We start from the raw sequence: 27,074 nt of genomic DNA, 5'->3' as shown, positions 1-27,074 counted from the left end.
TTAGAAACCAATGCTTGTTATTTTATTGCCTTGGGCCACCAGATGCCGTGTGTCAAGCTTCCTTAGAGGCTAACAGAGGAATAGCTAATCAGTCTTATGCCAAAGTAAGAACTGGCAGAGTAACACATCAGAGCTCAGTAGTTTAACATTTTGTTATTTAACCAACCCTACTGTAGGCAGAAACAAAATTCAACAGGATGATTGCATTAAAATCTGAAGAGCAATACTTAGAGGGGAGGACATAATAGTTTGGGGTGAGAGTAATTATAAATACCTATAAGCATTGAGCTAAACGTGGATACTATTATAATAAGGTGATACAAGCTCATATAAAGTATTACTATCAGACAAGCAGAAGACTCAAGATGTGGCAAAAGAATAAAACCTTCAAGATCTGCTACTACGGTAACATAGTTTCAACCTATCCACTAGGATCCTCTCATTCCCTTTGAACTGTACCAGTTGCAGCAAACCATTACCTTTAAATATCAGTTAACATTAGTGCTAAAACAACAAAAATCAAATATTATGTACATTACTAGGCAAACAATCGGGCTATCTTTACCTCTCATCCCTTTCCAAGTAAATGTATTATCTTTCAGAAAGTAACATTCACAAATGATTTTAGAGAAAAGTTAACTGTACAAAGACACAAACGTTGAAGTTCATAAAAAGACTAGTCAATACAATTAGACAGAAGTTTGCTTGTAGTTCTTCGTATCCAACACCTTCTTGCCACACATTGAGCAGATACCTACAAGCACACAAAAGGTGTGTAAATTATTTTAAAATAATTTTTTCTTCAAAAACATAATTGCTATGTATTTCAAAAAATTGTTTAAATGAGCTCTCATAGACAATCTATCTGTGCATTTTCTCACCAGATATTGAAAATTCAGAAGTAATAATATGACTTACAATACAAATTAGTATTTGCAGCACATGTGTAATACCACCTCTTAAAAAAACCAAAACACAACTCTATTTTGAGAGCATTATGATTCACAACACTGTCCAAAGCCTCTATATGATGGAATACTGGAAGAGAGCTGGGAATGGCTCCCATCTGTCAAACATGTAAAAACAGTGTACTATTAAACTTTGTAAGTCCTATAGCCAAACCAGGGCCCAAGACAGACAGAAAGTAACTATGCTAAGAAAATACAGTCACCAACAAACTGACTGCTAAATGGAAGATTAACAGGTGGGGAGCTTCAGACAATTGAGAAAGTTGAGAAGAATACGGTTTCATAGAATTAAGCTATTTATAGAGCAGCAGAAGTGAGAAACAATGGACACCAAGAATACTTGACAGCTGAAGTGAAGATGACCACTGACGTCCTAGAGGACTTTGCCCTAAACCCAGAGAGTCGCAAGTTAGAAAACTAGAGCAGCCAAAAGTACACAAGTTTGGCAGGGGCAGAGGGGTGGGTTTTCTCAATGTTTCCCTCTTCTTCTAAAGCAGAAAGGTGCTACATCTTTTGTCTGGTACGGCCACATCTCATTCTACAAGATCATTCATCAGCAGACAAAAAAAAAAAAAAAAAAGTCAAGCGGCAACTATTCCAGTTAACTCTGTCCAAATCATGTGCTTTCATATATTGACATCATGTGACTGGATAGATATCTGTGAGTGCATTAGGAAAGAGAACAGCATGGAACAAGCCACATGATTTACTTTGGAGAGCAAAATCCATCCCACAGGCCATTCACTTCAGGTCTAAATTGAGGAGTAATTAACTTTAGATTGCCTCTCAATTTCAGAGGTACGCAAGAGTTGAAGAACTAAGCCATATGACTGAATTTGATTCAAGAAACATGCCACAACCACGTCTTTGATGGTCAGAAATAGAACTTAAAGCACTTAAGAGTTCTGAATTTTATGCAGAAACCAGATTCAACCTGGAAGGATACACAAGCAGATAAAGACAAAATCCTGAAGCCCACCCAAATCAGCCATAAGTTTAAGAAAGAGAGCAAGGTTCTACCATATGGGGTACAGGCAGCCATCTGGTGAGCATATAGCAAGTAGAAAAGGCAAGCCTCCTACAGCAGGCTGCTAAATCACTGACTCAGTGACAGTGCACATTTATAGAATAATTAAAGTAATTCCACAAACAAAACTTACTACTGGTTAGCTGTAGCTCTACATCTAACAACTGGTTCACCCCATGTCTGTCTGCTACGTGGACTCCCTCGGTATTAATCATGTAACTGAGTTCATGTTGCTTTTTTTGCCCTCCAGGAATTACAAGTTTGAGCCCTTTTGCTTACCTACTCAGAAATCACAGGATTTTATATCCTTTGGGCTCTCCATCAAATTTCCTTGAAATTGATTTTTTTTCCCCCCTCAGGAATTTTTGAACTGTTTTTAACAATACTGAAGACTAATTATGAATACGGGAGAGAGAAAGCTTCCAGGTATAAGCAGAATTTCAGTGCAGTCATTCACACGTAAGTACAAAAATATTTTACATATTATGTACAGCACAGTAAAATATCTTGGTTTCTAGGGATGATGGCTATATTCTTCTTTTTTATTTTTCAGTTTCACATTAAACCAAGCTTGACCTACAGTGCATGAAGTACGTTCGCAACTGGACTAGAGACTCCTTTTAGAGAAATTAATCTTTCAATGGCTTATTTTAAGCCACTGAATGCATAAGAATACATGCAGGCACAAAGACAACCATGAGCATAATTTGCCTTCAGAGACACTTTCTTAATCGCTTTTATAACTCAATGTACTTTTTCCTCTTTGCCTCTTATTCCCAAGATATCCTACTTTTGTTAAGCCAGCCTATCATTTTACCAAGATCAGAAGTTGGATTTTTGGTTGTTTTGTGGGGTTTTTTGGGGGGTGGATGGGTTTGGGGTGGTTGGTTTTTTGGGGTTTTTTTTGTGGGTTTTATTGGGGTGTTTGTTTTTTGTGTTGTTTTTTTTTTTGAGACCACTGTTTAAGGTTTTAGATTTGACTATTATAAAAACGGGAGAGGGGAGAAGGGAGCAGAAAAGAGACTGCAATAAGCAACTGAGTTTTACAAAAGGCCAGATTTTTTGTTAAAACCAAGAAAAATCGAACTTGATAGATGACAGTTTTCTATGCAATTGCCAAGATTAAGCTTACAGCTATTCTTCCAGTTCCACTGCTTTAGATACCACAAATATTCTAAGAGAAGCAGAGTCATAGAATGACTTTGGTTGGAAAGGATCTCCAGCAGTCTCTAGTCCTGCCCCTGCCCCACTGAAAACATGGCCAACTTGGATAAGGCTGGATCAGGGCTTTTCAAGTCAAGCTCTGAATACCTCCCACAGAGGAGGCATTCAGAGGTGAGGTACCCCCACAACCTCTGTGGGTCCCTGTTATTACAATATTTGACCACTCTCATGGTGAAAATTGCTTTCCTTGTATGCAATTTGACCTCAGTTAGAATTAAACAATCTAACCTGTGTACATTGTCTCTCATTCTACTACTGTGCACCTCAGGGAGGCGTAGAGAAGATGGAGTCAGACTCTTTTACTAGTAGTTGAAGACAGCAATTAAATCTCACCTTAGCCTTCTCTTTGTAAGGCAAAACAAATTTGAGAGTTCCACTTGCTCTGTAATTTCAAACCGAACTGGGGTAATTTGGTACTCAGGGAAACTCACCTTTTTTATAGGCACATCCTTGACAATAGTGAGATCCTGGCTGATGGACAGAACTCTTACAAATCCGACATATTGCAAATTTGTTCTTTCCATAAGGATCAAACCTGGGAAAAAGGACAAGTATTTTATTTACAGGCCTTGAAATAAAACATTTCCTCTGCCTCATCCTAAAAAATCTAAGCCAGAGAGCACAGGCAGAACCTCCAGCAAAAACTATAATTTAGAAAAAGGACCTACAAAGATTAGGTCTAATAGGCTGCATAAAGTCTACAGAAAAGCTCCCACTTTCCCCATTAAGAGAGATTTTCTCCATCACGGGCACAAACTTAACAAAAGCAGAACTAAAAATGTGTCTTTTTATTAAGATATTAGACTATTTTGAACTTAACACCTTCCAGCAGAGCCTTGCCCCCTTGCATAACAGAATGTCCCCCGGACATTAAGGAAATGCTTAAAGATTATAATGGCAATTTTAGCATGGAAAATAAGCCTTCCTAGCTCCTCTCCTATAAAAAGCATCAAACCCTAGCAATTTTGGTGAGGACTTCAATAAAATAGATGCCCAGACTCTACGATTCATCAGAAAGCACCCACAAAATACGGATGGACATAGTTTTACCAAGTAATCAAATGCCATAAACCCCCAAATTATTAAAAAAAAAAAAGAATGCTGGAGAATTTTTGAGCAGTTGCCCAGATATGCAGAAAACAGACCTCGGTTACAGCAAACTGACTTTTTTAGCCAAAATTAGTATTAAATACTAACCTTGCCTTCTTTGAGGTCAATGCCTTGTTTTCATTTAACTTGCGGCCACCGCTTTCTACAAAAAGAATAAAACCATAAACCAATAAATTTCACAGTTCCAGGCATACTTTAAAAAGCTGTTTACAGCTTTTACACACATGCAAATAAAGTCACCATGAGAGATAAAACATATAGTAAAGCACTAAGGCACAGGACAGCGGAATACTTTATGCTGTGCTGTTTGTATATCATCATTCCACAGAAGGAGAAAAAAAAAAACAACAGAGAAGCTCAATACTGAAGAGCTCAGGGTAAGTAAATTCCCAATGCATTAAAATAGCTTGGGAGGGAAACTACAGGAGTTCAAAATTAACCTGATTAGCTCTTTCAAATTTTAGCCTTAAGATTGTAAGACAGCTCAGTTGCCCAACTAGCTTTAAGACAGCTAAAAAACAAGCGTTAAACCTCGCCAAGATTACCTGTAGTGTTTCTTGCACCATCTTTCCACGTATCGGGAGTGATTACCGTGCCGAGTTTCTTCTCACCTACATCAGGAAACATTGGGGGGGGGAAATTAAAAATATACTGCGTTAATACCCTTAACAAGCGCTTGCCTAAGGGGAGATGACAGCTCACACAGAGACATTCCCGGAACCACCGCCTACAGCTCGCCCAACACAGCCTGCCACCCGCCGCTCCGGCTCGGCTAGGGTCGGCTCGGCTCGGCTCAGGGGCCTCCCGGGACCCCGGAGAGGAGGGCAGGGCCCTCGGCGGCTGGTGCAGGACCCCCCCTGCGCTGTCCCGGGACCCCCACACACTCACACTTCTCGCACACCATAGTGGCCCCCGCCGCCTCCACCACAACAACAAACGGCTGCTTCCGGGCCCGCCCCGGAACTGACGCTCGGGTTGCCGCTGGTTTCCGTTGCCGGGCGGCCCCGCGGCGGCGGCGGTAAGAGGCGGGCCTGGCCCCTCACCCCTCTCACGGCCCGCGGCAGCGTGCCGCTGGGCCAGGCCGCGGCCTGAGGCCTGTCAGGAGGCCACCCTGCTGCCTCCCGGCTGGAGAGGGAGCGGTGAGGAAGGTGCCCGGCCCAGGCGGCTGGGAAAGCCCGGGAGCGGTGGGGGCCGAGGCGGTTGCCCCTGTCAGGAAGGGCGGTGTGAGCAGTGCCGGGGTGGGGGGAAGCTGTCCGCCTGCTCGGTGCGAGCCGTGCTGGTGCGTCCGGGGTTGATTATTTTTAGGCGGGTGATGTTCTTGTGCCGCAAAACAATAACTTTCAGTCCCAAACTAAGCTCAGACTTGTGCCTGGTATGTTGCAACTAGGAAAAAGTCTTACCCTGTGATGCTTGTGCTGCGTTTCAGTAATGGGGTGCGATTTGGTGTCTTGCAGGTGGCCAGTGAATAGGGAACACAATGAAAGAAGCAGAAATAAGGAGGCTCCTGGCTGCCAACCTCCTCTGTGTCTTTTCAATTATCCTGACAGCAATTCTTCCGGCTTTCTTCTGGAAAGGATTCACGGTTTTGGGAACACACCTCGCGTGGCTGTGTATTTGTTCTGTTTCTGTTAGTACCCTTAATGTAATCTTGCACTTAGTCCTTAGACCAAATCTGACTCCTAAGAGAAGTTCATTTGCTCATAAGGTAAGATTTCCATTCTTAAATTCCTACCAGACGATACCAAGGGGAAGCAAATTCTTTCCCTGAGATAATCAAATGAGAAAGAAAGAAGATGGCAATTTTGGGTGGTAAATTCTTGTTTTCCATGAATGAGCTGAGTGTAGCACCTTTTGAAATAAGTTCTCCAATATTTTCATGATGTTAAACTTTCTCTACCTGTAAATAACCTGTTCAGGTGAGCAATTCTGTGCCTTTCCCTTTTTCTACAGTTTGTAGTCCCAGCTGTTGGTCTTCCAGCAACTTGCGTGGTGGCAAAAATTGGCAAAATTGATTGAGTGCAGAACTTGTTTCATAGTCCAAACCTGACCTTCAGTGTTATGAAGAAGCTAATTTCTAATTACTAATAATTTCTATTACTAATTTCTAATAACTTTAAAGGAAGAGAAATAATTTTTAGAATTTGAGATGTAAAAGAGAGACTAGCCTATTACGATTTCAACAAAATCGGTAAATTTTAAAAAACTATGTGGAAAAGTATTAAAATGGCTACCTATCCTTGAATGATGGAGTTTGCACACAGAAGAATCTAAATCTGGGAGAAATTTCTGTAGTACAGTTTGAACAGGAGCACTAAATCCCAATGAAATAGGTTTGAACAGAGCAAATTTGAAGCAACACACAACTTGTTCAGGAGTGGGGGAATACACTAGCATTTTGAAGTCAGCTGGATAGTCTTGCACTCCAAACCTGCAGAGTCAGACAAGATTTAGTGCGCTGATATGGTGATTCTCAAACATTTAAGCAGACATCCCTGAAAGCAGTATATGCATATGCAAAGCTTCTGTCTAGTTTTGCTGACTGAGGGGGATGTGAAATACACGAAATCATTATGGAAAACAAGTATTTTAGCCATCTGTGATTTAAAAATGAAGTAGACATCGTGTTCTAGGTGAGATTTCATCCCAGCCTAGCATAACGAATATATGTCAAAAAAAGTGTTCAAGTGAAATTGTGGATTTCCATTGGTGACCTGATCAGAACAGACCTACTAGAACTGTTTATCAAGTGGCTATACTTCTATATGATATAGTGAGTACACAGAAACTGTTGTTTAAATTCATAGAAAATTGTATGTGTTTTGCAGATCTATAGAAAGTCACAGACATTGCTCAAATGGATTTAGAATTTAAGATGACAAGGTCAAAATGTAGTGGTTTTTATTACATGTACTTTTAAGTATTACATTTTATTCTGAATGTCTTTTTTTATTTCCATATTACATATTTTCTTGCTTTAAAATATTTTTTCACTTTCTGTGAAAGATGCCTTTTAATAGAACGGACAGGATATAACACTCAGATGTATAACAGAAATGTAAAAATATCCAATAAAATTATCTCTGTTTATCTTGTCATTTCCAGTTATATTTTTTGTATGTTTGCCTTATTATAATGGGGTGCATGAAAAATTTTTAGATGGAGTATGATCATTTTTAATTAATTTTTTAAAGTATTAAACATAGGGAAAACTGTTTTGAAATATGCCATGCTATTATCATACTGTGTTGTAGCTGAAACTAACTATCTAGAGTACAATGCTAGCGATGAGATACAGACTGTGTATGTTACTTACGTCCTCTTTTCTTTTGAAATGTTATTCTGATATTTTATTGCTCTTTTTTAGATATCCAGATTTCTAAAATGCTGTATATACTTTTTCATGTCTTGCATACTATTTCATGCGATTATTGTTCTTTATGGAGCGCCTCTCATAGAGTAAGTCAGAGACCCTGTCTTTCCTTAAATGTTTTAAGGGGCAGTCCTCCTTGCAGATATTGGTATAAGTACTTGTGTGTTTCCTGGTACATTGGAAATGAAAGGATAAGCTCCTGGCTGGGGGAAGAAGGGGGGCTATTTTGGTTTTTGGGGTCTGTTTTGGGTTTGTAGTTTGTTTCTATTTGTTTTTTAGAAGCTGTCTGTTACAATTTCTCTGTATTTGGAGATGCGTTGTTCAAGACAGTTACAAACAACTCCTTTTATTTTAATATTTATGTTACGGGTACAGACATTTTTCCATGTTTCATTTAGTCATTTTCCCCATAAGACTCTAAAACATACATCTTGCATACCTTTCATCCTTTTGATATTAGTGTTTTAATTTTTAGGAACGATTAAAAAAGAGAGGTATGAAGCAGCCTGATTTCTGAGAGAGATACAAAGTTACACGCTAACAATGGCATTATGTAGTTTGGTTTCGTAGTTGCTTCCACAACATCAAACTAGAAAAATAAATGGAATAGTGAAGTGAATATCCAAGTGTAATTCAATTCATAACTAATGTGCTATATGAAGTACTCCTGTGTTTTTTAAAGTGTTACCAGTATCAGGCATTTAAAATAATTACTGCATTTCGGTCTTTGTTGAGATAACAGACAGATACCAGAATTCTTTCCGTCTGTCTTTACTGTTCTGCAGAGTAAGAAGAAAATAGTTTATTCTTCTACATGAGGTTTAAGAAAGCATGCATGCTTTCACAAGTTGACTTAGGGGGGATGTGTTTTCCTAAATCTTGGAACCCTTAGAAAACTCAGTAACTACCTCACTTAATTTTGTAATATTCCTTCTTTGTAGGTCAGTGACTGAGACGTTTTTGTTTGCAGTTCTCCTGTCTACCTTTACTACTTTACAATGCTTGTGTATACTGGGACCAAACATACAAGCATGGATACGGGTATTTAGTAAAAATGGGTAAGTTCTATTCTAAAGTTTCTGATTTTACCCAGGAAAGAAATGGACAGAATTGATGTAAACAATATATAATGGAATTTTTTTGTAAAGAAAGGAAAACTTCTGGAATTATGGGCATTTTTCATATTTGTAATTACAAGTTTATGAAAACTTTTCTGACAAAGAAAATTATTTACTTTGAACACATTGATTCAGAAAAATAACTTTTTATTTTTGGTGTCCAGACACTATATCTCACTTTATATGTGTTTGAAGGAAGTAAAGTTTCAAACACGCAATTTACTGATGTAAAACCATTATGCAATCCACTGTGATGGTTGTCAAACAAAGAGGAGACCTGAGACTGAGCTGTAAAGGGAAACTCTTGCACCTGATCCAATAGTACCATCGTAAACACAACTTTTAAAGTAGGAATAACAAGCAAAAACAAACACTATTTTAAAAGTATTTTTAACTTCAATGTAATGGTGAAGATTATATATAATCTACTGTGGTCTTAAGTATGTAATGTTTACCCATTCTGTTTTTCAAATTTCAGAGAAAGCTTTTTTCAGTGTCAAGAGTTTTCAAGCATTAATCTTTTTCCAGAGTACGTTTAAAGTAAAATGAGCCTTTTTACCTCATTTTCGCCTTAATGACAGACATGACATTAGCCTGTATCAAGGATAATGTATTTTCCAGAAGTATTTTCTCTCTTCTGCCTTTTTCACTCGCTAAATAACAGGGTTTTGGAAAGATGGGGGTGCTGAAACATAAAGAAGCCCTGCATATGCTTGATGTTTAATAATAAGTTGTTAGCATTCATTCCTTTTTAATAGTCCATAAGGGTGAAGTCTCATCTCTGAAGAAAGTGGAAAATTGTGTAACACTGCTGACCTGTGGAGTTACTTTTGGTTTAAACTTCTCCAGAGGAGGACAAAAGTAGACTTTTTATAGTAGTTTCATGGTTCTCAGATTAATGAAAATTATCTTGAATCCTTATTCAAGTTAGTTATGCTTGTTTTTTTATTTTCAGTGGAAGGGTTGAATAGAGTAATGGAAATGACACCTTGCAAGACGTTAATAAAAGCATGGAGTTGTTTAGCCAAAACAAATCATTGCCAATTCACTTAGTCATCTTTGGAGGTTTTGAAACTGGAAGTAATACTTGAATACAGACGTTTGTCAGACAGTCTGTCTTTGCGCCAGGTCTAGGTCTTAATGTTATTTCAGCACAATTATTGCATAGGAAACAGGGTTGTCTTGTTTTGACATTTTTACTGTGACAACTTATACATACTTCTTACTAGTGACATGTGATGTTAATCTGAATAAAAAGTCTAATAATGATGTTTATTTAGACTAGCCTTTGAATGAAAATGAACTACCAAGAAATATTGCAGTGATTTTTTTAATGGATTGTAGCAAGCTGCTCTTATAAAAATAATTCCGTGTTTTTTCATTTGACCTCATCGATGAGTTGGAAGGTCTTGCACTTAGGTGTGAGCTGAGTGTGGGCACGATGTATTAAAAGGTTGTCTCTAACTTGTGGAATGTGGATGTTGTCTCTAACATGTGGAATGAGGCGGGACTGTGAATGGAGGAAAAGGATGCTTAGGTAAGATCAACAAAGCTGTTTGCCTTGAAAGAAGAGTTTAGCAAATTGAATTGCACTGGGACAGCAAGCTGGAAAGTCTGATTTAGAGTATAGCTTAGTATGAAAAAGGAATTTGTTTTAAAAATGTCTGAATACAATTTAGACTTAAGTAATCACTGGAGTTTATTTTTGCTGTTTACCCGTGCAATATTTATAAGATGAAAATCTGCTTGTGCTATTGTCTTTGCAGAAAGACAGAAAGGGACATCTGGAAAAAGAATGTTTATCTTGATATAGCAAATGTAAATAAGTAACAGATATTAATTACCTAGCTATTGCTCTGGATAACTTTCTGCTATGTTTTAGGTGATCTAGTGTGAAAATACTGATGCATGCAATGTTTTGTCATAGTACTATTCATAAAGTTACATTCAAGTAACCTGTATGTAATTTATTGCATCATAATAGCTGTGGTATAACTGAGTCAGTCCGACTTAAATATTTTGGGAATAATCTTGCGAAGTGTTCATTTTTATTGCGGAGATACTTAGCTTTCTCTGTTTCCACTTGCAGCACTTAGAAGTGCAGTCACTGCTAGTAAAATCACTTTTAATAAGGTTATTACATGATCAGTCTTTAAGTGCCTACGCGTTTAGGAGGTGGATTATATGTGCTGTCCCATGATAACTTGTAATCTGTGACACTGCAGGTTTATTGTTTATAGTATAAAATTTGGGTGGTTGGTGGGGTGGAGGGGAGGTGGTGTTTGGTTGGGGATTTTTATTATTTTTTTTAATACAGAAAACAATTGCATGAAACAGCTGTAGCTCAGACAGAAAATTGCACGTGCTCCACATTTTCAAACTGAGTACGCTTTTGAATTGGAGCATTGATTTGATGGAACAAATAGATTTATTTTTTTTAATTACTTTATTTTAAGAAATTTGAACAATTTGTTCTTACCCATGTATTTACAGTCTATGTGTGCATGGAATGCGTGATAGAAGTAAGCTACATCTGAAAAGCTTCAATTCTGAGTAAGCAAGCTGTAAATAGGGCTTTTTTCAATCCTGCATAAAAGCCTTTAAGAAATCAGCTTTCAGTTGCTGATTTTTATTGACCTTTTTGGAGACTGTTTATTTCAAATTGCTAGTCTGAGTAATTGTGTTGAATTTTCTGGTATAATAGTAGTTATGTCACCTGGGTAGGAAATAGATTTCATTTGGAGTTTGTCAAAAAATAGCATAAAACTAAACTTTAGAGCCCCTTCTGGTTTTTATTTTGCCTGTTCCGTCACTTGCTGGTGAACTGCATACTCTTACAGACTTGGAAGTATTCTTTGTAAAGGTGGACATCATCAAAGTGGTGTGCTGCTTTGTAATTCAGTCCTGTCACAGCACAGAATTCAAGATCTTGTCTGTCCAAGAGCTGTCTTCGTAAATTCTTTTATGTTAACTAACCTCTTAATTAAGACATTATTTAAAACAGCATTTAATGTATTGTGTTATTTAAAGGGGTTAAATAATTACTTTAGGCTTTAAAAGGCCTTTGTGCAGCTACTGGTCATTTATCATCTCGAATGTCGCTAGTTTTGCCTGCAGAATAGTTTTAGTTATAGTTAATTCATAGTTAAAAAAAATTAAGAAACCTATAAAACTCAAAGTTTATAAATGTTGCTGCAGTCATTATCTTCATGTAAATGATGTGATGGGTTAATGGGTTAAAGAATACCTGCAAAAATCCCTATAGGTGACATGCCATGTAGAAAAGAGAATAATCAAAGCGTTGTTCCTGCAGGGTAATGTAGGAGGACAAACCAGGTTGTATTTGAGTAGCCAGTGTCCGTACCGCAGAGTGGTTGAATTAGCAGCTCAAATGGTTGCCAAACTACCAATCGCTGTTTTTCACTCGGGCACTGTGCCTTGCTAATTCTGTTGTTTTGCTTTTGGACTCAGTCTGACATCTCCATATGGTGCAGCAGTATGTGTGTAGATTTACCAGATAAGATGTCTTTTGGGCTATAAATGTACCTCAGTCAGTCCTTGGTATATTCTGCTGGCTCTTTCACTGCTTTAAGGCTGTAGTGAATGTTCTCTTTCCCATGGTGCCTGGCAGCCCTCTGCTCAGTTATTCAGCTTCTGAAAATAATTTACAGTAATTTTCTATGTGCAGACTCCTAAATTTTTCTTGTTAAATCGTGACCTTTATCCTTAAAAAGAACTCTCAAGCCAGTAGGATTGTGAGTTGAAATCAAGTGTGTAAATTAGAGGGATGGGGTTATTGTAGAAGAAACAGTTTCTGGTTTTGCTCAAAATGTTAACGTTGCACTGTAACTATTATAATCTCTATGACCTTTATTTTGCAAACAATAAAAAATGTTTGCCTTACACTTGTGAGCCCTTTGGTCAATATCAAATGCAGCAGTGAGTTATGTGTACTCAGAAGTAAAGTCATAAATGTTAGGTTCTTCGAAACAACGGTTAAAGCTTTCATGCCTGCAGCCTAAACGGCACGTGAAGTTTGGAGTTTACTACCAGATAGTCTTCTAGCTATAAAAATGCCCATTTCTTTTCTTCTGTTGGCTAAAGCTCGGGTTGTGTTTATAGGCTGAGATATAGTAAACTTTAAGATTCGGTTCCTCTTACCTTACTGATTTGGAGCAGGGGTTTGAACACGCTTCTTCTGTCTCCGAACTGTGCCCTACTGTGTTCTGGACTTCTGCTCTTGTTTCTTAATTGGTACCAAATACACAAATGTTCATGGCTTGAGAAAACCAAAGCAATCGCTTGGAAAACTAATGATTGACAGTTAAGTGCTTATCTATTAAATGGAAACCCAACTTTGCCAAAACTTTTGAAGTCAGTAGTGGTAGAAGGCTATGAACTGAGAACTGGAGTCTTTAACATCTGTTATGATATATGTGCCATGATTGGTGATGCCAGAATTCTTTAGCGTGCAATAAATTTATCCCCCAGCCAGTGTACTTGAACTTGGATGCAGTGTTGCTGACAGGCTGCAACGTGCAGGTTACATTTATTCACCATGTTTCTTTTCAGTTGATGGAAGTTTACTTTAGAATATTCATGTAGTGGACTGCTATTTTAAATATTAAATTGTCACAGTCATAAAATAATAACAACGTGACTCCGCCATAGAGTACTTTGTGACTGTGCTTGCACTTTTCTATACAATCGCCCGCTACCCTTTCATATCTGTTTCTCCCTGCAATGCACACAATATTATTGTGATATTCTAACTTCCTCAGTCAAACAGTGTTTCAAGCTCAATAGGAGTATTTCCAGGTAAAATAAATTAGCTTTTGCAGTAAACATTTCAAGGGAAAAAAAAATCTCCTGAATGTGTGGTATAGAAAGATTGTGATTGTAACTGAAATACACAACTTACATTTTACATATAGTGTGTATCTCTGAGGAGAAACCTGCATGTTATTTATTAAATATATTGATTTGTATATCCTTTTATAGTCTCAAAAATCTTGGGAGAAATCAGATCTAACATTCTGACATGGTAACTTCTACTGCTGTTGAACTCTTGGAACACACTATTTTTACAGAGCTATGTCCATCTGGGAAAGCAGTCTACAGATTACTACCATGGGCAGTATACTAGGAGCTTGGTTTGGAGCATTTCCTATTCCTCTTGATTGGGATCGGCCTTGGCAGGTTAGTATCTGCACCTTTATCATAAATACAAAAATACTAATTTTCTGTGTATGCCTGCTATACAAAATTGCTCTGAAACTGTACAGGTATATTGGACTGGCACATAAGCTGTTCCTGCAGGGTTATGCCAAACATTTTAAAAGTCATTGGAAGCATCTATGCTTACAGTATGAGGATGTAAAATGCAGGAGTATTACCTCCCTTTTTAATCGGTTCTTTGTTATAGTTTTATGAGTGTCTGTTGCATGCAAATTTTATCATGAAATACAGCAGTAAGGATTTTGATACGAAGAAGCTAGACAAGCCGGAGGAGAAATGTGAAATGATGAAGATGGCTCCAAGTTTGTCTGCCTTCAGTCTGGTATCTTTTATTGTTTATGGGTAGGGAAGGAAAGATGCTTTCCTAGTGGTTTAGTTCCCCTCTATCTTCCATAAAAGCACTTAACAGAATGCGTTTTAAATGGATTTGGATTGATTTGTGGAAATGGTGTGGCCAAAGCACTGTACTAAAAACTTACCTCCTGATTTCAAAGGAAGGCAAGCATTAGCTTTGTAGTTGTACAATGTGAAGCTGGCATTGCGGATTCTGTCTTTATAGATTCAAACATGTCTGCTAATTTCTTAATACTTTTGTTGGCATGGAGAAATTACTCCATTAAATGTATCTGAAGTCTGCAATTGCCATGAAGTTATGACACTAGTAACACTTTTTCCTAACATCCTCAGTGGATATTTTCTTTCCTCAAGTTACCAAACTCATACACTCTCAGTTGAGTAGTATCTGCCAGGCCTGTTCTTCAGCAGATGATTTCAAAGGTTTCTTTCAGAAATCAGTATAACAGGCGACACACTTTTCTCTCTGATATTGTAGAGGCGTTGTGGCTTAGAGCTGCAATGGAAATTTGTCTTCTGTAAGTAACTAACAGCCTTTATGTCACCAGCCCTTCTTTACACCAGTGTAATGAGATATTAAATTTCTAATTCAAAAATAATAGTAGAGGAGTAGGTTAATACTTGAAATAAAAAGTTAAGTTTTCTTCCCTAAAAACACTTGTTTTACACTTGCAAGATGTTTCACCGTCAGTCTGATGTAGGTATGTGTTGGCACTAGTTAATTGTTGATGGACGTGAATGTCACCCAAAAATCAAGGGATTCATTGAAATGCAATCTCTGGTCTTCTTGTGAAGTCTATTCACCTTCCTGTTCCAATGACAGGCAAGCACTTTTTTTTTTTTTCTTGCTCAGCTGGGATTTTAAAATGGCATGTCATATCTGGCAGGTTGTATTTTATTCCCATTCTTGCAGTCGAGATTTGTCACAGTGTCTTCACTGTCATCTGGGCTTTGACTCAATCTGGAATTGTTAATGAAAACTTGCATTTATGTAGCATATAATGGTATGTTGTCCATTTCCGTGCTTTATTTGCATTTGTCAAAAAAATCCAAAATGCTGTCTGTCTCCTCTTTGCTTTGTGTAAGTGAGCTACTCTTAAGGGTTGCAAGTATAGAACTTGGCCCTCTGGGATGGAAACTCTTGTGTGCATGAATAATAACTGCAGAAAACATTGGTCAGCATTTAGGATTAGAGTTAAGTCCATATTACATGTATTTTGGATTATATTCATTAACCTAAATGTAATATTGAGTGCCATCTGATACACCCAAGAAACTCATGTGGGACTGCTGGACGTGGTGCAGGACCTAAAGGAGACCCGGTGCCTCTCAGAGCAGTAGCTGGAGACTAGACAGAATAGTGGAATACCTAAAATCACACTGGACACCTACGTTTAGACAAATTAATGCCACCCACATGTATGACTACTCTACCTCTTTTAGGCAGATGCAGATACATGCATGTGTGCACACACATGCACAAAATCTCAGACTTTGCTAATATGCCATGTATAAAAATGTAACCTTTTATGCAGCAGTGATTTAAGGAAAACTTAATAATTGTCAGTAGGTTCTGTTTAACAAAGCAGACACTAATAGATTAAGACAGATACTTTTAAGTACAGTTAATTTTTTACTTTTTTTGTCCATTCTCCCATCTTCCCATAGTAGGAGACAGAAGTTTGATAATGGTCTGGCAGCTTTTTCTGTTTGAAAACTCTACCAAGTCAATAAAAGCCAAATATGACTGACAAAAGTTAAGCTCTAGAATCTATACTTACACATCTAAAAAGATATTATCTGACTCCTCAGAACAGCAAAGCATCTGCAGAAACCTCAAATACTGTAACTTGTCACTAGCTGTTTCTGGGCATGAATTCTCCCCAGAGAATTCAGGCAGCAGCAGAAACTATAAACCTGCATTTCCCTTTTCCTTCTCTGTCTCCACCCTCATTTCTGACATACTGCTGATAGTAGAGTTGCCAGGGGAGAATTTCTGACTATGAATTCCCGCATCAAAGCAATTTTCCTGTGCCTAGATCCAGAGCATTTGCTGCTGTGTTCTTTCCCTTAAGTTCCCAGCATTTTTCTCTGTCCCTACTTTTCTACCTTCTACCTTACAGGGTTTAAAACAGTGGGGTGGGGAAAGAAATCTTGCTTTCCATTTTGGGTCTGAACTGCTTCATCATTATTTTAATCATCATCTGAGCAATTTAAGAGCAGCCATAGAGAAGTTTTCTTATCAATTCTGCAGGCTGCCACTGCAACGGTCTTTGAAAATTGCAGTTTTAAGTGTTTTCTTTTTTTATAAGATCTGCTGTTTAAGGTGAAATGAAAGAAGCTATTTTTTAAATATAATGTAGATTTTAAAGTCAAATTACCTCAGCAAAGAAACACAATAAAGCACCAAAATGGCACCAAATCTTCAAGGCAGAAATGAACCTCTTTAAAGTAGCTTGTTAGAGATTCTGTTCGCAAGTCTCCGAAGTTTTCAGTTGCCTATTGATAACTTAATATTTTTGTGAAGGTGATCTCTTAAATATTTTCACCAAGACAGAATAATAAAAAAAAAAGTGTCCTGGCCATGGATTTTCAATAGTTGCCCAGGAAACACTGCTTCCCTGTTCAGCCAAGCTGAGATATATATGAATCAGGTTCTCTGGAAACAGAACTTCATGCAACAGTTGACCTAAGTCTTGTCTTTCTGTGCGCACTGAGTAGTATGGATTCAACAACACACGTATCAAGTTGCACGCAGTAGCTCTGCATTGCTTTCTCAAAAATATTCAGAGCCAAGAGAGATTTCTGTTGTTCTTCGGAAGCTCATGGGGCACTAGCAACGAAACCCCTTTTTGCAAGACTATTCCCTCTTGCTACCTGCTGTCAGGTGATTGCAGAAACTCACAGTAGATTCTTTCACTGTAGCAGTGAAAGAGGAGAGGTGCTTTCTGTGTTGTCGTTAGCCTAAGGCAGGGGAAAGAAGAATGGCCCTCAAAGGATTTTGCTGTGGTTGCAGATCTGCTTCATTTGGGAAGAAAATCTTTAGTGCAGATTGCCTGTGTCCTGAGTGGCTGATCTAACCAGTGGCTCACTGAACATAAAAAATACCTGTACATAATGCAGTTGCAGAAAGAGGTTCTTTATCTTAAAAATAATAATTCAAAAATAATCCCCCCAAAAGATAGGGACTGTCAGTGTCTTGTGTAGAACCCAATCCAGCTGGTATGCTTTTGGGAACACGTACGGATTAAGTCCAAGCAAGGTCTGAAAAAAAAACTCATGTACATCTTAATGTAGGCTTGAAAGTAGTCAGAGCCCAGTCAAAACCAAATTACTTTTAGGCATCTGCATGCATAAAGTATTAAGCTGTCATGCTTTTGACATCAGCTGTTTCTCATATGAGCCTAAAAGCAGGATTACGGTTTTGGATTTATCCTTCTCAGATCCAAAAAGGGTCTCAAACAGATTAGCTTAGTCTTTGGACTCAAGACCAGCTTTTGAGATAAGAACAGGTTTCATTATTGATTGTTTTCTGTCTTGTATTTTAGACTTTTTGTTGTAAACAATTATTTATTTTTTTTTAAACTGTAGTGGAAGTGGTTATGCTCTAGAACAGAAAATGTGGTTTAAAACTTTATTTATGAGCAAGACAAAAGTGGTGTCGTTTCGGACAACAGTGGTAAGGCCTTTTAGACTGCTTGTTGCAACATCTGGTTCTGATGTTTCTATTGGTTATGGTGAGTGTTTGTGATGTAAGGGCGTGTTATGGAAACACAGCTGCATTTGTACCTTTAGCTTCAAACAATTCATTATTTATGGAGTGTTGTAGGCAAGGCGAAATTGGTACTACAAGAATTGGATGGGTCAACAATAGTTGAGAAATACCACATGATAAAGCAAACCAAAGGGTTGCTGCTGCCCTTGTGCTGCGTTTGTAGCTCTGAAATGTCAAAAGTTGTCAAAAACATCTGACATCCAGCAGATGCAGACATGCACTATGAGTTTGGAATAAAAAATGCTATTGCTATTCATTTAGTGCTGTTAGAACAATTTAATAATTAAGCACTGTGTCTTGAATTGATATATTTTTTTCACTCAATCAGGATTTAGCAGTTAACAAATCTAGCGTCTACACTTTCAAACTGTAGACAATTTCAGAGTGTCTGCAGTCTACTTTTAAATTGACTGTAGTCCACTTCAGAGAGTGGAGTATGTAAAGCCACTTCTGTGAAGTTAGTTTTCTTCATAGAAATGGCTTCAAATGCAAAAGGCCTGTAGTCATTCACCTGAAGCAAACAAGACGTTGAAGGAAAGACAGAGAGAAAGTACTGAGGGTGCAGGAATTCCAGTAGAATATTGAATAAAGCTGCCTGCATTTTTCTGTAAGGCACCTGTTGTCTGAATTGCCACACTGATACATATGGCAGTTCTTCTGATGTCACTTGTTGCTGCTTTGTGCTCTTAAAAGAAAAAGCAATTGAGGGCAACAATAGGGTAACATTTTGCTAATCTATTTCCCAGTCCTTAGCTGTCTGTATTGGGACTAGCATCATTTCCTGCAATCTTAATAGAAGAACTGAAAAGACATATGGTAGTTATCCCTTTACATCATGGTTGAGATATATTAGTGGAAGCAGAGAAGTTTGTAGTATCCTTGCCTATGTCTTTTCTGATCAGAAAATCAGATGTCAATATGTCTTGTTTATCTTTCACTAGAATTTATTTTTACTTCAAAGTGCTGCAGACTTCTGTGGAGCAAACTTGGTGTGAAATTAATTCATCATCAGGACTTCATGTGCTAATGGCTAAAACCAAAATGCCACTTCATCTTGAGTTACTCAAGAACGAAAGAAAACATATTGCTTCTTCACACATACCTCTTGTGACATGCAACAAAACCAAGATAAATACAGATGTCTCAGAAAATCTTCACTTTATTTTCCATGTTCATGTTTGAAAAATATTGCATACAGGGGATACTCAGATTAGTGGGCCTGTCTACATTTAAAAATAATCATGTAAAATGCATTTTTTTTAGCATACAACCACTTTTATGCTAAGTAAATATTACTTAATAGGAACAGAATATTGTTCTGGAAATAAAATGACATTAATTATCTGAATAATGTTTCAGATTGGAAATGAAAAATATATAAAGCATTTCTGTTAGAAATATAAAACTTATTGCAGAAAGTCATTTGGCATCCTGATGATTGATTGTTTTTCATTATTCTGTTGTTGTTCTTAAAGTAATTTTTTAACATAATTTGGCCATACCTATTGTCCCTCTGCTAGTTTTCAGAAAAATTTATTTTGTAAATATGCCAAACAGTTGGTCAGGGAGGCCTACTCTAAGGTTGTTCCTGGTTATAGGTCTGCAGAATTAAGCCTATCTCAGACAAAGGTAAAGATAGTTGCCTTACAGGAATGCAAGTTAGTCCCTACAGTAACTACATTTCTGTTTTTTTTTTTAAAAAAAAAAAAAGGGGGGGGCAAACAAAGCAAAAAAACCCCCAAACTTTTCAAGACTTACTCTGCAAAACATGTTTCAGTTTATTACAAGTGTCAGACTGGTAGAATAATTTTGCCCGTGTTCTGAGATTACTATCTAATTCTTAAACCATTTTAAAAACACTTTGCCACGCTTAAGTATGATCATTTAAATAAGGCAGTTCTAGATGATGTTCAAAAGGCTTAAAGAGTTGTACGTCCATCTCTAGTTGCCTCTAGCCCTCTGATGCACAGTGGGTATGTAAGGGTTACAGTTAGTTAGGACAGTTCTAGCAAAGAACTAGAAAATAACTTCCTTTGTTACAGTTGCTCGATTTTTTTCACATTACCTATTTCAAGTTGATGGTGTACTTTTAATAACAGCATGTGATTATGATCCTAGCTTCATGTGTCATCTGAGAAGTGACACCTTAAAACACAACACCACTGAAACAGAAGGGTGTTTTTTAGGTGTTACTAGACACATTGTGACACATCCTTTCTCTGCTCAGTCTGAAGTAATTTAGCTGCAGAACAAGATGGTATAATTAAACAAAAAAACCTTATCAGCACACTTTATATGCAGTGGAACTAGTATTCCAGACACCCCATTTATCACTGACAGCAACTGAATTTTGGAAATTGTGAAGTTCCTGGGTTTATTGCATGTTTTAGTAACAGACTTTTAAAACGTGTTCCTGGGTTGACTGTGTGCACAGCCACCCATCCTTCTTGTAGCTTTATCTTGATCTGTAGTACCCGTTACTAATGATAAAAAGTAACTTTGAAACAATATTCTGCCTACAGTGTTTTCATATCATTAGGTAAAAGTGAAATTCATGTATTCCCACTTCATACTGGATACTGCAAACCTAATAGGTAGTGCTGATACAACTCAAATGAGTTGATTGACTGTCATGTAGTTTAGCCAATATGACTGTAAATATTGGCCTAGATACCTCTCAGACATTTGTAACCTGAAAAATAATCTGGAGATTCTTGGGTACGGTTTAGTGGATGCTCGAGTAAACTGAAATAGGACTATAAACTTTCACACTACTTTGTTATTCTTAACACAGCTCAGAGAGTTCCCTTTTTGTCTTTGCTTTTCGATCTACTGTGTACTCTGAAAGTTTTGTTGTAAAATAAGTTGCTTTATGTGAGTAGAAGGGATAATATCCAGTGTTTGATTTTTTTATTTTTTTTTTAAACAGAGGTAGAAGCTTGTTCCACTTCAGTGTGGTTATCGTTGTTTATTTAATGATAGGTTTTCTTAATGTAAACCTTAATGGTGAGATCAAAGGCAGTTATGCTTGCTCTAACTTTAGAACACAAATCCACAAAACCAACTTCTAGTTACAAATGCCAGCCAGAAAAAAACCTCACACTTTCTTCTCCTCAGCATGTGCTTGTCAACACACACATTCTGTACAATGTGATAAGACACTTTTAGTTAACATGTGCAAGCAACCAAAATAGATTCAAGGCATGTACTCAAATTTTTAAGACAGTACAGACTAAACAACCAGGAATTTAAGGCATGTTAGAAACAGGGAGGGAAAGTAATTGTGCTCATTTATTCAGTTTTAAAATGAAACAAAAATTTTTACATAGCTTTCTAATTGACAGCCAGAAACGGATCTTTTGAAATACAAAAAAGTTGAGTTTAGGAATATGAGAAAAGCACTCCTCTAGAGAGTGGGACCAGTTTATTAAAAAAAAACAAAACCAAAAACTACAGTAGATTGCCCTTCTGTATTTGCATTTGTATAATTAAAGTTCCAGCAGTCAGATGGGTTACTTTATAGTATCTTTAAAAACCTTACTAGGGTGTTGCTGCTCTGGCCTGTAAGAATCTGGCCTTTATGTCCTTATCAATGTCTATGTAATTCCCGTTGCATGGGATGCGAGTTACAGACTTGTAAGAGATGACAGAACTGTCATGCAGTCAGAATTCTGATTTAACTACATGCATAGTACAGCTGAGCTAGATACCTTGCTGGGATCCTGCAACATGCTCTGCTTTCCATGCAGTATGCTAAGCAGTCTCACGTCAGTTCACAGGTGTTCTAAAGAGCACTGAGGAAACTAGCTCATTTGTGTCCTGAAAGGTTGGCAATTCCTATTTTGAGTTCTCATTCTTAAAATGAGTTCGAGTATATACTAGAAGCCTTGCAGTTCTGCAGTGTCTATTTAGCGAGCCTAAAGAATTCTCTGTTAAGTCCTATCACTGCTGCCAGATGAAAAGGCTAAAAGAAAATTTTAACAAATAGCATAAGTCATGATCATTTTGCATTAACCACTGGCTCATGCTCTGCCCCTTAAAATGCAATTTTTATGCTTGTTAAGCATATAGGTGGGGATTTGTTTTTGCCAAGCTGCTGTTCTGTTTCCTAGTAATCATATACAGGTTGTTAAAATTGCCCTTTTCCACATGCATTTGATATGTAAACTGACTCTTCTTGTATTAGGCTGTGAGGATGGTAACTGATGCTTCCCAGCTGCTGGGACAGACAAGGCATTTCATGACAGTTTCCTGAAGAATGTTCTGTCCTGTCTCCTGTGCTCCCCACACTATTGTCTCCAGATCAGCCTTCTTCCCCCTCAAAAAACGTGCAGTTAGGCAATGTTGCCTAACATCTTATTCCCCTGCCGCTAACCCAGCCTAGACATGACATCAATACTGGAGTAGGATATGTCAGCTTCCTCACGGCAGAAGGGAGCATAAAGTAGAAGAAACTGAGCTGAATAGTTCTCAGGGGAGGAGAGGGGTGTATTAAAAGTTGCATACTTTAGACAAGCAGAATGGAACCTCTTAGAACAGGCAGATGGATATTAGCTGCTTAGATTTTTATCACTTACAGGCAGTTTGTAGCAAGCTAGGGAAGCTAAACCAAGTTTAAGAGATAATATGAAAGACAGGGCAAAAGCAGACTGATCAAGTAATTAACTTAAAAAGGTCCAGCAGAAACGGATTGGAAAAACAAGGCCAGCAGCTACTGCAAAATAAAGCAACCCCCTTTCACAGATGGATAAAAGCACATGCAAGGGCTGTTATTTTAGTGCAGCTGATGTGCTTAAGAGCTATGTCTTAGTCTGTCTTTGATAACTTGCTGCTTTAGATATACCCATGGTTACATCTGGCTACATGTAGCCTACAGGCTGGCAGTCAAGAATAAAACTCGTATTGTTACCTGTTTCTTAGGGGTTTTTTGCCCTGCCATGAGGGTTAGAGAAAATAGCCTAAGGACAGCAATGCTCTTAAGGCCAGGCTTTTAACTCCTGTGCTTGGGGAGTTTTCAAAAGGCCAATCAAATTGCCTTCAGGGCTACTTTGAGCCATCTGAGCAGCATAATAAAAATTAGTACCTGGCCTAGTAGCTTTCTGTTCTATGCCACTAGAAGGGATGAGGTGGTGCTGCTTCTGTGTCTCTCTCACAGTCAGTGAGATGGAGTATTATATGGTTTCTTCCCTTTGCTCCCTATCTTAGCCAGCTGCCACGGGTGAGGGTTAGATTTCAGAGGTCAGAGTCATGTATTAAGTGAGACAGCCTGAAACTTCTGTGAGGTAACACTGATTTTAAAAAAGAAATTGAATGTTTTGGAAGGCAGGCATAATTAAAATTAAAAGTTACATAACTATTTAAAAAACACGTTCCAAGTTGCAGTTCAGTCAGGTAAAAGAAGCTACAACAATCAGCAGAGATCCGTTTAATCATACCAAAAATTGCCCACTATACACACAATACCAAAAGATACAGGGTCAATGGGTCATCAGGGATATTGACTGTCTAGTTAAGGGAACATGAAAAATTCAAGAGTCCAACATGTACTTATACTTCTGAAAAGCAAACAGGCAACGACAGATTCACCTAATGTAGGTAAAATTTAGTGAAGGATCATTGATCACGGAGAGAATTTGATGCAAAAAGACCACTGAGTTGTGAAGCCTCTGTCCATAGTTTTGTGGATATTGAAATGGTATTTGACTTCATCAGTGGATAAGAAAGTACAGCTCCTGTTCCAACTGAACTTTACTGAGTGAGCAGCAGGGGTTGCGGGGACTTTTTTTTATTGTTTTGTCCTTTAGGCATGTGAAATAGCCTGCAAAATGCTAGAAATAACTTGATTACATTTCATTTAGAAGTTGAAAAGATCCACCTGAAGCATAAGTTTAGCCAAGGCCACAGACTCATTTGAGTTTTAAATATACATAATATCTTACCATGCCAAAGCATCTCAAGGCTTTTTATAGAAGATCTACAATACCACTGTTAAATGAATGAAAACAAGCAAGTCTTTGGTTTGAGAGGCAACAGCCAAAATATTCCACAACACAAAAACAAGTAGCAGAGACAGAATGTCCAGAAATGGAAGAATGAAACAAGGTCAATAAAGAGTACCTAAGGCACCTTGTTTATAGTCATCTTTGCTACACTCCTTAAGACCTCCAAATAATATATAAAACTGCAAATGCTAAGGAATGTGAAGATGAAACAGCTGAGGAGATTGTGAAGATGAAACAGCAGAGCACAAAATACGTTACTCTTATTTCTAGTTAAAATTCCCATGATCAAAGGTTGTGAATAAATATATTTCTCCAAGTGATAATGAAGTAAAGAGAAGAATCATAGCGAGGACAATGAATGAAAGGAGGAACCAGTACCATTAAGAGTAAGTTAATTTGATATTCATGAATTGCAAGTCAAAATGAAGTAGAACAGAAGGCTGGACACTGAGATGTGTATAGTTTCTTTAATGTCTAGTGCATTTCTCAGTCTCAAGTACTATAGAAGGTGGGAATATCCCCCTTAATTTAAAAATTAAAAAAATAGGAGGGTGCAGTCTGTACTTGCTTGAGGAACATGCACTGTACAGCAGGAAGTGCAAAATTGTCCTTGCAAAAAAAATGTGCAAAGGAGAATTTTGAAGAGGGATGGGAATTCAGTTAATTCCACAGTAAATAGTAATTCTTAATCACCAACTTAGTTGAGAGCTTCCATCAACTTCAGTATGTAGTTGATTGGTAATACAAGCTACATGTAAGGATAAGGGCAGACTGGTGAAGTTTTGCTTTGGCCCCTCCTCCCTGCAAATCAATACCAATTTAAAGAAAAAAAAAAAAGGCGGGGGGCGGGTGGAGAATCCCATTACTTCTTTGCCTTGGTACTAGACGGTTTGTGACAGTGAGTCAGCTGTATTGAGTCAGTTCCCTGTTCCTGTACTAGGAAATAGAGCTTATAATTAAAGCTCTCTTTAACATAACTGGCTTAATGTGTGTTTGCTGAACTGGGTGCAAGATGCTCAGTCAGTTTCCAAATTTATGTTCCCTCCCTGCTGCTAGCCAGAGGGAAATTCATCCCTTTGCCTACTTTTCAAGACCGAAAGAAAGAAAAACCCTCTGTCCATCTCAGTCTCTGGCCTTATTGGAATATTAGTTCACTTATACACACACCTCTAAAAGTTTCAGAATGCCGTCAGAAATTAGAAGGAGAAATTGCCAAGAAATCTGTAGGTTTCCAAACGTGTGCAGCAGAACAGGAAGTTAGGTTAGCTGAACGCTTCAGGGGATATAAATACTTGTGACTTTTTCACATAGTTTTGGGAATATCAAACTAAAGTCTGCAATAGCCAGAAGCCTGGTTACATTTTAATGCATGTTAAAAACTGTACAACAGCATTTAGTGTTCATGAAGATGATTGTTACACTTTTGGCATTTTTAGGAAAGCACGTCAAGCTTTAAAGTAGAGTAAGACCATACTGTCTTTCAGTACCCAGATTACACTGAGCATTTGTGCTGCGAAGTACAAAAAACCACAAACGTTTTCCTCATGGTCTGCTTTTACCTTGTGTTCTGCCCTCAGGTGTGGCCCATTTCCTGTTCCCTCGGAGCTACCTTTGGCTATATGGCTGGTCTGATTATTGCACCTCTGTGGATACACTGGAACCGGAAGCAGCTTACATACAAAAGCAGATAACTGGAGCAAAGAGAGACAAGGTATTTCTTTGTGCAGATTCCATACAGACTGTGCAAAAGTTGTTGTTTTTATAAGAGATATATATATATATATACGTATAGTCAAAGCAGAAGACTATCCAAATTCATTTAGAGTATTTCAGGCCAAGCATCTCCACTCAATAAAATCGCATAGATGCTGTTTCAACACAGTGCAGTTTTTGCTTCCTCTAGACTATGTAACCCTGAGAGATTGTACCTTCCAGTCTGAATAAAATATTTGTAACAGATGTGGTGGCTTCTTATTACAAGTTCATTGAGATTGATTTTATTCCTCTGGATTTCACTGGTTGTAGAAGGCAGAATCGTAGTTTTAGCTTTCAAACCTGTAACAAGTTCACTGCGTACTTAATGCATTGTGTTTAAATTCAGTAGAATTTCACAGTAAGCCTGGCCATTGTCAAATGTATCTCACGTGATCAAACAGCAGTTTATGCATCTTGAGCCTATCCTCTTCTTCACTGTGTGTTTCTTTGGAGTTAGAATGGCTATAATAGCTTCATCAAAAACCGTCTTCAGTCCTTTCTGTGTCAAAGCTGAACACTCCACGTAGCAGTAGGCTCCTATCTGTCAAGAAAATAAGTAAATTCAATAGCAATATATTTCAGCTGTTCAGTTCTATCTGTGCACTTCTGTTTTTTATTTTTCCTATAGTGACACCCCAATGTTTGGCTGTGATCTAGAAAAGTTATCTGAATGTGCTTCCAGCAGAACAGAAGATTTTTCTTTTGGCCAAAGATCTGGAATGTATTTAAGTTGGTTTGGTTTCTGAAGGAAGCACATTAAATAAGCTCTTTGGATTGGCAGTGGGGTCCTAAGGTATTTTTGGTAACTAAACAGCGAAAAAGAATTACAGAATTACATGACCAATTTATGTTTCAAAAATAAGACTCTATAAGTAAGTGTCCCGACAAGCACTACCCACGCAGTGTGTTAAAATGGTAGTATAGCATGCTTCCAACATTTTGCTTGAGCAGGAGAGGTCCCTTCCAGCCTCAACCACTCTGTGATTTTAATTCTCTCTCACTAAGGCTTACGTATTTTTTATGAGTGTCTACACAGAAAGTTGGAACTATTACTAACACGGAAGTGTTATTGCACAGGTCTGCTTGTTAGCTGTATTCAACAATGTAAGTAAGTATTGTTAACTGGTAACCAG

At 37.8% G+C, this 27,074-nt stretch overlaps 3 protein-coding genes across 10 annotated transcripts in view; 1 reads left to right on the top strand and 2 right to left on the bottom strand.

Moving 5' to 3' along the window:
- On the bottom strand, window positions 1–5,360 carry CRIPT (CXXC repeat containing interactor of PDZ3 domain). The gene is made up of 5 exons (XM_074579660.1): window positions 5,218–5,360; window positions 4,875–4,940; window positions 4,417–4,471; window positions 3,651–3,754; window positions 1–754 (listed from the first exon to the last, which is right to left on the bottom strand). Exons 1-5 carry the CDS (start codon window positions 5,231–5,233, stop codon window positions 690–692), a joined length of 306 nt encoding a protein of 101 aa, XP_074435761.1. The 5' UTR covers window positions 5,234–5,360; the 3' UTR covers window positions 1–689.
- Window positions 1,795–26,145, top strand: PIGF (phosphatidylinositol glycan anchor biosynthesis class F). Of its 8 annotated transcripts, none has more exons than XM_074579654.1 (6): window positions 1,795–2,454; window positions 5,784–6,034; window positions 7,694–7,785; window positions 8,641–8,757; window positions 13,908–14,016; window positions 25,764–26,145. In XM_074579654.1, exons 2-6 carry the CDS (start codon window positions 5,807–5,809, stop codon window positions 25,875–25,877), a joined length of 660 nt encoding a protein of 219 aa, XP_074435755.1. In that variant the 5' UTR covers window positions 1,795–2,454; window positions 5,784–5,806; the 3' UTR covers window positions 25,878–26,145. The 8 variants fall into 8 exon arrangements, with proteins under 8 accessions (XP_074435755.1, XP_074435757.1, XP_074435752.1 ...); XM_074579656.1 differs by lacking the exon at window positions 1,795–2,454 and adding an exon at window positions 5,295–5,347 and having other exon boundaries at window positions 19,126–26,145; XM_074579651.1 differs by lacking the exon at window positions 1,795–2,454 and adding an exon at window positions 5,298–5,347.
- RHOQ (ras homolog family member Q) overlaps window positions 19,324–27,074 on the bottom strand; it is a 25,055-nt gene continuing 17,304 nt past the window's right edge. The window contains exon 5 of the mRNA XM_074579659.1: window positions 19,324–26,482. Within this exon, the coding sequence (XP_074435760.1) occupies window positions 26,327–26,482 (156 nt within the window). The 3' untranslated portion in view covers window positions 19,324–26,326. The remainder of the gene's footprint in view (window positions 26,483–27,074) is intronic.

Source organism: Larus michahellis, chromosome 3 (assembly GCF_964199755.1).
Source record: "Larus michahellis chromosome 3, bLarMic1.1, whole genome shotgun sequence".
In the NCBI taxonomy this organism is placed as follows: domain Eukaryota; kingdom Metazoa; phylum Chordata; class Aves; order Charadriiformes; family Laridae; genus Larus; species Larus michahellis.
This window is presented reverse-complemented; position numbering and strand designations above follow the sequence as displayed.

Bases quoted from the DNA above. Each gene is read 5' to 3' on its own strand.
- PIGF (XM_074579654.1), top strand. From the start codon at position 5,807: ATGAAAGAAGCAGAAATAAGGAGGCTCCTGGCTGCCAACCTCCTCTGT. The intron at 8,758-13,907 runs GTAAGTTCTATT...CTATTTTTACAG, and splicing joins CGGGTATTTAGTAAAAATGG to AGCTATGTCCATCTGGGAAA. The intron at 14,017-25,763 runs GTTAGTATCTGC...TTCTGCCCTCAG, and splicing joins ATTGGGATCGGCCTTGGCAG to GTGTGGCCCATTTCCTGTTC.
- CRIPT (XM_074579660.1), bottom strand. The intron at 3,755-4,416 runs GTTAGTATTTAA...CCTTTTTCCCAG, and splicing joins TTGACCTCAAAGAAGGCAAG to GTTTGATCCTTATGGAAAGA. The intron at 755-3,650 runs GTGAGTTTCCCT...GTGTGCTTGTAG, and splicing joins AGGATGTGCCTATAAAAAAG to GTATCTGCTCAATGTGTGGC.